Source organism: Nerophis lumbriciformis, linkage group LG08, assembly GCF_033978685.3.
Source record: "Nerophis lumbriciformis linkage group LG08, RoL_Nlum_v2.1, whole genome shotgun sequence".
Classification (NCBI taxonomy): domain Eukaryota; kingdom Metazoa; phylum Chordata; class Actinopteri; order Syngnathiformes; family Syngnathidae; genus Nerophis; species Nerophis lumbriciformis.
The window spans coordinates 32,030,358-32,042,592 of record NC_084555.2 but is presented as its reverse complement, the minus strand read 5'-3'; the positions used below and the strand labels follow the sequence as shown (position 1 = coordinate 32,042,592).

The 12,235-nt window shown below is 39.4% G+C and overlaps 1 protein-coding gene across 4 annotated transcripts in view; it reads left to right on the top strand.

The window, feature by feature from the left end:
• The window catches only part of arhgef10 (Rho guanine nucleotide exchange factor (GEF) 10), a 96,573-nt gene that overhangs the window by 14,688 nt on the left and 69,650 nt on the right, over positions 1–12,235 (top strand). For all 4 annotated transcript variants that reach the window (XM_061968673.2, XM_061968671.2, XM_061968674.2 and 1 more), the window contains exons 2-3: positions 1,993–2,099; positions 10,445–10,789. In XM_061968673.2, the coding sequence (XP_061824657.1) occupies positions 2,063–2,099; positions 10,445–10,789 (382 nt within the window). In that variant the 5' untranslated portion in view covers positions 1,993–2,062. The remainder of the gene's footprint in view (positions 1–1,992; positions 2,100–10,444; positions 10,790–12,235) is intronic.

Sequence of the window (12,235 nt, the reverse complement as noted above, 5' to 3'; positions counted from 1 at the left end):
CCGGCAGTGGGTCTTTACAGCTCCGGACTCGAGGGTGAATGACGAGGCCGGCGGTTTGTTGCAACTTTGTGACTTTATTGGTGTCTTGCACGCAGCCATTCACCAAGCTACTAGCACCTGCACGCACACACTGTTACCGCTCCCTTACCTCTCTCGCCCACCCACTCACTGACATCACTCACCTCACATGCTGTTATATCTTAAAGGGCCACAAACACACATACGCTACTCTCATAACAGAGTTAAGAGCCGCATGAAACCAGCCAAAGAGCCGCATGAGGCTCGCGATTTGCGGGTTGTTAAGGTCTGACATAGAGTGTTCCCTTCCTATATCGCAATATCTTCATTTTATTTTACTTTTGGTGACCCTAAATTTGAAATTTAAATTAATGTATGTATGGGAAACACTGCAATTGCAAACTACAACCATCTCGCCAGTCTCTACCCGCCAGTGCACTGCACTGCACTCTGCAAAAACTAATGTTCACATTCTCCCTTCTGGCCTTGTGCCCTGCTAATACTGTAGGGCGGGGGACAGAGATGCAGAGGATTTTACATTATTTGCAGACAAAACAAGCTTTCAGACTCACAATAACTTACAGTATCTTGGTGGCTGTGTCCCCACCATGTGGCTTTCTTTTCCATAGGAGTGGACAGTTGGAGACTTTGTTTGTATTGTTCTATAGTTTTTTGTGAATAAAACGTGGAGTACATACATACCTCAACAATTAGTGCTTTATGCTACAGCATGATGTCAGTGCAGGGTAATTTCTTCTTGGGGATAACAGGAAACTTTTTTTTTTAGCCCTTGACTGAAAGTGTCACCTCCTAGTTGTGAATGAACTTAGATTGTGAGGGTGAGGAATGCACAGTGTCTCTCATGCCCATGCAGCTCTCTTGTCTGAACATGCAAACACACACTTCCCCTGGGACATCTACTTATAACATTGACCCCCAAACCCAAAATGTTCATGATACTTTTTATCAAACAAAATAAGTTGTTGAAAAGGTAGGTAGCTAGGTTTTATTTATTTTAGAATCATTTACTAAAGTTGACTAATATATTTTATTTCACAGTATGCCTGTATGTGGCCATTTGCTTCAGTATTCTGTGGTCTAATCTGCAATTAGTTTATTTTTAGACAAAGCACAATTTCTTAGTTTCTGGCCCAGCTGTATAAACGCACATGATTCACCGTTTTTCACACCACTTTCTACACAAGAGCACACATACTATTCATTATAATGGTTGTCAAGACATACATTGTTCTACCATTTGCATGGCACTGTTGTGTACGCCATAACTCAAGCTTGTGTCAACAGTGCTAAAAACAATACAAACGCTTCTTTTGTTGATATTTGTCCACTAATTTGTGTGAATTAGTGCTGCCTTAGTTTTCAATCAGGCCTACAGCAAATAATAGTTGGATAAGTGGAAGAGTGAGATGATATATTGGTAACTTTTATAATGTATTCAATAGCAATTGTAGCAATGGTTTGATTCTATTACATGGAAAATTATTATGTTGAATTGGAAGTAGGCAGCACTGTGGGACAGGGGTTAGTGCATGTGCCTCACAATACGAAGGTTCTGGGTTCGATCCCCGAGCTCGTGGTCTTTCTGTGTGGAGTTTGCATGTTCTCCCCGTGACTGCGTGAGTTCCCTACGGGTACTCCGGCTTCCTCCCACCTCCAAAAACATGCATCTGGGAATAAGTTGATTGGCAACACTAAATTGGCCCTAGTGTGTGAATGTGAGTGTTAATGTTGTCTGTCTATCTGTGTTGGCCCTGCAATGAGGTGACGACTTGTCCAGGGTGTACACCGCCTTCGGCACGAATGCAGCTGAGATAGGCTCCTGCACCCCCTGTGACCCTGAAAGGGACAAGCGGTAGAAAATGGATGGATGGATGGATGGAATTGGAAGTATTGTGGGAATCATGCAATCTGTTTTGCCTCCTCATGACATTTCTCTTTTTCCCTTTGCTTTAGGAATGTGTGTGTGCATAGTTGATCCCCTGCATGCGGTCTGAAGAGCTTGTACAGGAGAAGAGGTTTAAACATGGATATAGAAGACTTTCCGCCACCGCCTCCTGAACGTAAGGTCAACAGTACTTCTTCCAAAATTCTTCAAGGCTTAGACATTGTAATATGGTCAATTAGCTCAGTTGGATAGAGTGTGGTGCTAAAAACGCAAAGGTCGGTAGTTCGATCCCTGTACGGGCCATCCTTTTTCTAGATACAGTTGCTCTTGTTCTAAAAATTTTAAACATCATTAGTTCTAACCATAAAGGGTGCTATTCTGCCACTAACAGCTTTTTCCTAACAGTGCTTTATAGTCTAATTAAATAAACTGCAACATAAGCTACAAGTTATTTCCATGGTCTGTGTGTTTTATTGTTTTACTGTAGCAGCCTGGTGATCCAGAGTAAAGTCAAATTGGGTATGTACTGCATACATGTACACTGGTATTTTGTTTCTCAATATTACAATTTTAGGCTTCTGGTACAATAATTAGTCATTCCCATCTGGCAACCCTGGTTTCCAGGAAACATTACTGCATTAATATCCTGTACAATGTAATTATTTACACAAGTTGAATTTGAGATCAGTGTCAACGCCAAGGGCTTGTCTTAAATGGTCATCTTTCTTTCAGAGCAGGTGTCTCAAACATAATTTAACCAGAGGCCACTAGATGTAGAGTCGGGGTGAGGCTGGTCAGCACAAAGTATTCACTTAAGAATTGTGTTTTAACCATGTGACTGAATTTGCTAATGGTAGGCCTTGAGTCATTTTAAATTCAAAATTGAAAAATGTTCACGTTTAATATTTTGACACTGTTAAGGTTCCCACAGAGATGGTCAAAGACACTTCAGCTTGCTAACAGACAGTTGCTCTTTGTGTTGCCCAATGTGTGTTTGTTGTGCTGTCGTTTCTTTGTTTGCACCAATATTATAGTTATATATAGTTAGTATTTTTCTAGTGGGTTTCAAGTTTTTCATAATATATTTAACTATTATCCGCCCAGGGTGCGCGTGCCATAATTACACTAAACTATGAAATGAAGTAAAGGGCCACAAAATAGGGGCTGCAAGTTTAAGACCCCTGCTTTAGAGGAGCATTGCAGTTTCAAAATGCTTGTCAAATTCAGCTAATTAAATTAATCTCCTTAAAGACTTTTGCTAGATGTTGTCATCTGTTGTTGGGATTGTTCTCTAAGGACTCATGAAGCTTTTTGAGTAAACAAAGATTCCACCACTCCTCCACTGTGGAGGCTGTGGGCAGACACTTGAAGGAGTTTGGAGAGTAAAATGTGCTGCGTGTGCACCAGACAATGCATCCCAGTGTTGGACTGAATTTTGGTGCAGTTGCACGCACACATTCAGAAATAGACACAGGCCAGAGAAATCTCCAGCTGGCCTCCCGATTGTTTTGTAGGAGCGATGCTTTCAGTGCAGTGGGGTTTTCATTGAACCTGGGAAAGTGCATTGGAATGTTGCTCAAAGAAAAAGTTTCTACTTGCAAACTCACTCAGTTCACAGAGATGAGCAAAATGGACGTCAGGCATTGGGCATTTTTTTCTTAAGTTTCAATTGGAAAGCTTTGAAGTTGGACTTAGGAAGCTCCAAGTGGGATATGTCTTACTTCCCAGCAGTCTGGAATGCAGCATGGGCCCATAAATAACAAATGAGTTTACTTCACTCACATACTTATATTGTATTTGAACTAATCAAGTCGTAAAAGCCATGGCCCGTACAGTGATCGAACCCGAGAACTTGGCATTATTAGCACCATTCTCTAACCAACCGAGCTAACCAGCCATGCAGTTTGAGCAGTCCGGTGGCCAACAAGTGAATGCCCTGGTAATAAAATGAATTCGATGAATGAGAATGTTCACAGGCACGGCACTGTATTATTTACATTTGGGCTTTTACTATGAAGGACTGGCTCTGGCTTTCAACGAAGGCGGATACTTTTCTTACCTCTCCCATATTTGTCCTTGTTTTGCTTCTTTATCTCATCTTGTTTTGTCTTAAAGGGGAACTTCTCTTTTTGGGGGAATTTTGCCTATCGTTCACAATCGTAATACAAGACAAGAAGAAAAAAGGTTTTTTTTTTGCATTCCAATTTGTAAAAATTGGCTTGTTCTTAGTGGCTGGCAATGCAGCTAATGGGAGCCATCCATTCTACTGCTAAATTACTTTAAAAATGCATCCAAAAACCGCCAACAATACTTAATTTACAGTCTGTAACCTTTATAATAACCAAGCTGTAGCGACATTGTTATGGTAAGAACTAACACTAAGGAACTCTTTTTCTAGCGTAGTAAGACATCGTCTTAGGACAGCATGCTAAGGCATTAGCCGTAACCTAGTCACAGCAAGAGATAAACTACTTTTTGCGTCAGCAGCTTAATCGCTTTTGAGTTTGTAATGCACAACACAATGCGATAGGACACCAATCTGTATTGCTTGTTTTCCAACACGTGACTTCTTCCCGGAAGTGGACACCAATGGTGGTCAACCAAGCTAAGATGGCTGTTGTACAGCAAGCAGCGCGCAAACTGAGTACAAAAGAGGCTTAAATCTTCCTGCAAAAAGCAGATACAAGCAAAGTATGAAACTATGTAATGGAATAAATCCCTATACTTTATAAAAAAAAGATTTGTCGAGTGATATCAAGGATTATACGTTTGTCGTGTTGCCAGACATATCAACGACGTGTTCCCAGACATATCAAATGATTGTGCTCCAGACGCTATTCTAAACGCCAAAAAAGATGGAAATTTGGACAAGCATGGAGGTCTACAACTACTTTGTGTGTGACTGGGTCAAGGAAATTGGTATCAAGACTCTCCCGGATAAATACTTTTGCTTGGTTAAGGTCGCATTTCATGATTCAACTTCGCGTCTACTGCCATGTTTGTTGCTGTTGTACGCGCCGTTTACGAGTCTTTATCAAAATATAACTATAGATGTCAACATTGTGTATGTGCTAAAAGTTTAATTTATGATTGTTGCCTTTGGTAAAAGCTAAACTCTTTTAGGTCTTGCTCACATTTGCGTTCTTCTATTTAGGCACGTCGAGTTGGTGCTTTTCAAAACACTCCTAGCAATCATGTGTTTAAGAAATACAAATAATATCAAGATAAAATAATAACCGTTAAAAGTATTTTAAACACACACTTAACAAAGTGATCTCTACAAGCTCATGCAATCTTCGATTCTGCTCCCTTGGACTGGAGTGTGAGCTGCATGCTTTTCTTGTCGTTGTTTCGTAAAATCTTGCTCTCTACTTTACTTTTTGATTACCTCTTGAGGAACTCTGAAGAAACATTTATCCTTTTCGCAATCTGAACGATTCGTACAGCCGATGTACTACTACTATAGATATAGGCACAAATTCACCCTGCCCCCATCCCCCACCTTCTCCGCTTTACCCCCCGCAGTATGATGGACAATAGAGCAACGACCCTGATGGCTGCAGCTTCAAGCCGGATACCGGCCGCCCTAACCCCGTTGCAAGTCTGGAGTTTTGTATGTCGTAATATGTGCTTATGTTGTTTGAGGTTTTTTTCCCCAACTGAGACCCCAGTTGCAGCTTAGTTCGAGAGTTGCTTTTTTCTCCTTTCCCTTCATCCCATGTTTACCTTAACTTCCTATCTCTCTACAGAGCACTGAGTGGTGACATTTCTGTCTTTCTGTTCTGTCTACCGTATGTCTGTTCTTGGACGGGTTGTACTATAAACTCATTTTGTTGTACTGTACTTTTAATATGCAATGACAGTAAAGTTCCATAAAGTTGCATAATTTAATTTTTCAGAACTCTTACCAGCTTCGACACAGAAAAATTCAATTCAAAATGATCTTCTGTTTTAGTCCAGCACCATTTAGTGTATCTTCACCTCCACCAAGAAAGGTTGACACTTACGTATTCACCCGTCTCACTTGGTGTGCCTTATCTGTGTCCCCACCTGTACCATTAAAAACAAACAGATGGAAAATGACAGATAGAATCTTTGCTTCCAGGTTTGATCCTTTTCAAGCACCTTGGCTCACTGGTGCCGATAGACACAAGTCACTGTTTTGACCTGTGGCAGTAGTCGCAGCCCATGTTTTAACACAGTTTGACTACAGGGTGGAATAACTACCTGTCACTACCAGATGCACTGTGGTGATTTAGAGCTGTGTGCATGGCTGTTAGGGACTTCAAAGCTCCTGGCTTTGCTGAAGGGTCTAGCTCTAAATTCAGATTTATTCTCCTAAAAAGAGGTTTGGCACTCTTCAATGCTGAACCCTTTTGTAGCAATTGCGTGTAAAACCCACCTTGTCAGCCAACTGATGATGAACATAAAATAATTACCCAAATGTGCCAGGTTGTTAAAGAAATACATGGTGGAAAAGTTGCACAAAGAGCTGCCTAGAGAAAGGAAGATAAATGGGTAACAATAGTCAATAACAGAAGGGGGTTAAAGGCAAAATAGCCCAGAAAGGAGAGGAAAACCGAAGGCCTTCGGAGGTTGCATTGAAATGCTGCCAAAAATTAGTGATGAGTTTTTTCTTCAAAGGAAACTGCACATTTTTAAGAATGTTGCCTATCATTCACAATCATTATGAAAGACGAGAACACACGTTTTTTGTTAGTTTTTTTAATTAAACATTGTTTTTTTAGTATTCTAAAGTTAAAACAAATGTTTGCAAGATGCGGACAATTGGAGTCCCCTATGTTGCCTTCAAAGGCCTCTAAAACGAACAACTGTCCATCGAGTTGTTGTGATCCCCATAAGTCCCGTAAATGTGAAATCAAATTAGATATATGTAGCGCTTTTCTATCGACTAGATACACAGAGCACTCACATACAAGTGAGAACCCATTATTCATTCACTCCTCATTCACACAAGGTGGTGGTAAGCTACATTTGTAGCCACAGCTGCACTGGGGTAGACTGACTGATGCCAATTTGCGCCTACGGCCCCTCCTAACCACCACCTATCATTCATTCACCAGTGTGAGCAGCACTGGGAGCAATGGTGAAGTGTCTTGCCCAAGGACACAACGGCAGTGACTTGGATGGTCAGAGACGCGGATCGAACCTGGAACCCTCAAGTGGCTGGCACAGCCGTTTTACATACCACGCCATGCCGTCTATATATAATGTATCAATAATCTTATATAAAGCATTAAATAAATCATTGCCGCCTAACCTACAATGTTTTTATATAACACCAATACGGGTTCATAACTTGAGAGGTTTTGGGTATTTCTCATTGCCGAAAGCTTAAACCACTCGCAGACGTTTTTGTGTGTCAGTATGCGGAGTAAAACTCTGGAACAAACTGAACTTACAACACAAGCAATGCCAAACTATTAATCGATTTAAACTGTTATACAAACATCGGGTCTGGTTAGAATATATAAATTAGGGTCTTTAATTTGGTTTGCTGTTGTACTCTGCCTCACAGTGTTAACATGTGCTCAATGTTTCCTTACCAGTTGATATATTGTCTATTACCATTGTTGGTATTTTGTCCATTACCATTTTTGGTATAGTTCATTCTTCTTACATTGTTGCTTCAAATTATTGTTACAGTCATTGTAATAATTATTGTTACCTATGGTAACGCCACTATGATATAACATTTGTATTATAATCCTTGAACAAAGTAACAGTGAAGCTCAATGTAATAATCACTGAATGGAGAACTTTGGATGGGATAAATAAGTTATTTTCTTACAACTGTGTCAGACAAAACTGGATCATCATGTTTACATGTTGTACATTCCCTTTTGCATTATATCAATTAATATTATCATATGTTGTCTACCATGTACATTTCCTGTGTCATTGCCTGAAATAAATGAATAAATGAAATGAAATGAAATGAAATGTAGACAACAAGAAAGTGTTTTATATGAAGAAAAAAATCGTAATATGACCCCTTTTAATACCATATGCTATACAGAAAAAAAAAAAAGGGGGCACGACAGGAACAACGTACACAGGAATTGACTTCACATGAAAAGCAGTGGGACGCCAATGTTTTACCAGTAGATTGGTGTTTATATGTTGTTAACAAGCAACTCACCTTTTCACTTGATTGGCAATTAAGAAAGTTGGATGCTATTTAAAACATTGACTGTCTAATGAAAAATACTAAAATATGAATAAACTTTAAGTCGCTCTGCATCATATAATGGATTTGTTTGAAGTCAGTGATTTTAACTCAGAGTTTTTAAGAATTAAAGGGCTGCATTAATAAATGTCTGAACACACAAGGCCAGTGTCGGTCAAAGGGTGATAGGAAGGTTTCAAGAGACACAGTCAGTCAGGCACAAGCCACGTTGTGAAGGAAATTGAATGCCTCGTGGAAACTTGGAATGTTGTGTTATCTTTGTGAACACATTCAGGATATGAGTGTTAAACTTAAAATTGCAAGCTAACACAATCAAGCTGTGAGGGATGGAGAAATAACTTCCAAGGAATTGTAGGTATGATTGGCTGAAAAATTATGACCAAAAATGTATATGAAAAGATTTTAAAAGATAATGTAACGTACATTATTTTAAAAGATAATGTAACATATGTGTACTTCATATCTTTTGGCTAAACAGGGAATAAAGCATAAATTATTTCCTGAAGGAGTAACAGTTAGCTTTCTGACTGGCCTGATTGCAATGTGGAAACTGGAAAGACATTTGTTGTTGGCTTCCTGTCTGCGGCAGAGTGAGCACACCCTACAATGCTTTTAAACATTAACTTTGTCATGAATTTGCCGTAGTGTGAAGACCTGATATGCTGCTCTCAAACTTTTTTTTGTGAGAACACACTGCTCTAGTCGACCCCACCCTTAATTATATGTGTAGCGTTTAAACGTACAGAAATAGAGCTGCCACCCACTAGAGCAGCCTCAGAAGTTGTTTTTATCTAATTTAACTATTTTTGTATTTTAGAAACCTGCTTTGGCTGACAATTTAGCGACAATGTGTTTTGTTTTAGAAATGCATTCAAAGAAAATGTAAGATAGTATGTACTTGCATTGTTGGAGGGCTTGACTTTTAGTTGTGAAAACATAACTTTTTTATGTCTTTAGATCAGTGGTTCTTAAACTTGTTGGAGGTACGGAACCCCGGCAGTTTCATATGCGCATTCACCGAACCCTTCTTTAGTAAAAAATTAAATGTTTTTTTTTTTCAAATTCAAGACAAGGTTATATGTTTTTTACTGGTGCACAAAATGAACTGTGCATGAACCACAACAAATTACACACCAGCAAATCAGATGGAAAATTAGAGGGAACATTGTTTGGGGGTATCCATAATACACCGATAGGGAGAAGTTTTTATTTACACGATGAGTTGGGTGTGTCTTGACCTCGGCAGCGGAAGCTCCGCCGAACCCCTGAGGCCGACTCACCGAACCCCTGTGGTTCGATCGAACCCAGGTTAAGAACCACTGCTTTTAGATGTTCTCATTCTTCCAGGTAATTCAACAGATTGTAACCAGGGATGTAACAATATAAACATTTAATATCAAGGTTATTGTACCTAAAATTATCATGGTTGTGGTATTGTTGAATGTGCTCAAAAAGTATTTCACATACATTTTTTGATAGTTATTTTTTTTAAATAACTAAAATGAATACACACACTGTTAGAACACCCACTATTTTGCATGTAGTAGTTTTTTTTAGTTTGGTTCTTTCTTTCTTTCTTTATTATTTACTACCTGGTTTTAGGCTACACCAGCTAGAAACCTGAGAATTACCGGCTCAAACCCAGAATCCGCCATCCTAGTCACTGTCGTCGAGTCCTTGGACAAGACACCTCACCTACCTTTTAAATGTATATAATGGGTTTTCTCAATGTAAAGCGCTTTGAGTCACTAGAGAAAAAATATCATTAATTTCACTTCATTAATACTGTATATAATGATGCTCGTGTGGTAAAAGTGCAACTTCAATTATTTGTGCATTTGCAAGAAGAAAGGTTTATTTAAACAATGTTTCCTCAAAAGACATGTTGAGAATATAGAAAGTGTGTTTTATTCAATTAATCAAATAAATGAGTTGATAAATTACTCAAGTACTAAAAAAAAACTGATAGCTGCAGCCCTACAATTTAACATGTCAGAAATGATGTAAAAGAAACTGACCTTATGTTATTTTGCAGTCATACGTAATTAAAAAAAGCACAGAGACTGAGTCGCCAACGCTTGAGATTCTTGATTTGGCTCCTCGATTCTGTAAAAATATTACACAGGCAAACTATTTTTGGAACACGCAAATTTTGGCCTTATGACAACTGAGACAGTATACAAAAACCGCCACCAAATGTCTAAAAACTATTGTCTAAAACCAAATCAGGGGGGCATACCACAGTACATACTGTCTTCCCCCTAACCCGGACTTTCATTAAGTTGCATCATGTTTATTTCTTTGTGCAGTTTTTGCCGAAGACGAAGATGAAGGCGAAGCATTTGACTTTGAGGACAGTGATGACGATGCCCCCGAGGCGGACCGGTCACTCCCTACCCCCAACATAACGGAGCAGTGTCAAGGTGACCTTGTGTGTCATAAAGCCGAGGGTGACCAAGCCAACCTGGCCCCCCAGATACCATCCAGCATACCTGACACTGAACCATCAGCAGAAGTTGTCGCATTCACAGTAGGTGAAGCAGCATTGAGGGAAGATGGGACACCTGCTGCGGAAGGGACTGATGACAAGGAGATAGATTTACCTCTGCCCCCTCCACCTGATGATGTTCTGGAAACTGACTCTGGAAGAACAGGTTTGACTTTTTCTGGTGCACATACATTTTGTCATTATTATTTTCATTGTATAACTCATAACTTTTGCACTTGGTCAAAGTTGTCTAAACAATTTTTACTTGTTTTGATTAAATTATCTCACTAACCCCTTAAAGGAGAACTGCACTTTTTGTTTTTGGCCTATATTTCACAATTCTAATGAGAGACAAGAACACATATGTATTTTGTTTAATGCATTCTAACATAAATACAAGTCAGCTTACAATGAAGCCAATGGGAGCTATGATGTCATTGTGTCTATTCCGACCATAAAATCCAATAAATAACCATCCAAAAAACGCCAACAATACTCCCATTTACATTTCGTGACTTGAATATTCACCAAGTATTAGTGATATTGTTATTATTAACGCTAGCATTAAGGACCTACATTTAACGACGCATTGATCACAAAGAGGAAACTTCCTTTTGTTGCTCTATTGACATCATGAGGTAAGCTACTTTCTTGCCTCCAAAATAACTGTACTGAATTACTGTTACTATTAAAGACAGTCGAGAAGGAGCAAGACTGCTTACTCAACCACTACTTTTGTTGTACCCATATGTGAGCTTGCGCGCCAATCTAATGCACTATAAATCTAATGCAGTGCACTATTCAGCTATTAATTGCACAACTTCACAACACACAAAGGAAGACAGGTATATGAGGTACTGATACATCAGGGCTGTACAGTGCGAGCATTTTAATCGCATTTGCGACTAAAAATTTGATGTGCGAGTATTGGGAAAAAATAAGTAGCACACGTGCAAATACAGATTTTAACCTTTTAATTAGCATTTTTCTCCTAAAATAAATCCATTCAAATTTGATCAAACTAGAGTAACATTTATGCCCATCTGTATAGCATGTTTGAAATAAACCTAAACCATAACCAAATCGACAAGTGATTGACACGCAAGTGTCACTGATCACTCTGTGCGCTCAAAGCTGTGTGTGCCCCTCCCTCCTGCGCCATGCACAGAGGGAAACATGGCTGGATCCCTCGCTCACACACTCAGTCTTCCAACATGGAAGAAACAAGGTCTTAGTTGGAAGAACTGGTCAGTAAAAGACAACTTTTTTTTTTACCACCTTAAAACTTGACACAAACTGCACTGGGCGCTAGTAACTACAGTACAAAGGGTCGGAAGGAATATTGAACAACAAATCAAACCAACAATACTCTATTTGTTGACAAGATCATACAGTTATGGACACACAGTCAATCTATTTAATAAGCAGAGTTAACACATACCAGTGAAAGATTCAAAAGAGCTGCCGCCACAGCTGACAAACTGTCGCTGCTAGTCCGCTAAGCTATTAAAAACAGCTCAAGCTAAAATGCCTGTGAGCCTCAGACTGAGCGTGAACTCGCTGAAGTCACACGTTTCCAGGCGACAGGCACTGCCTTTTTAAAAGTACACAC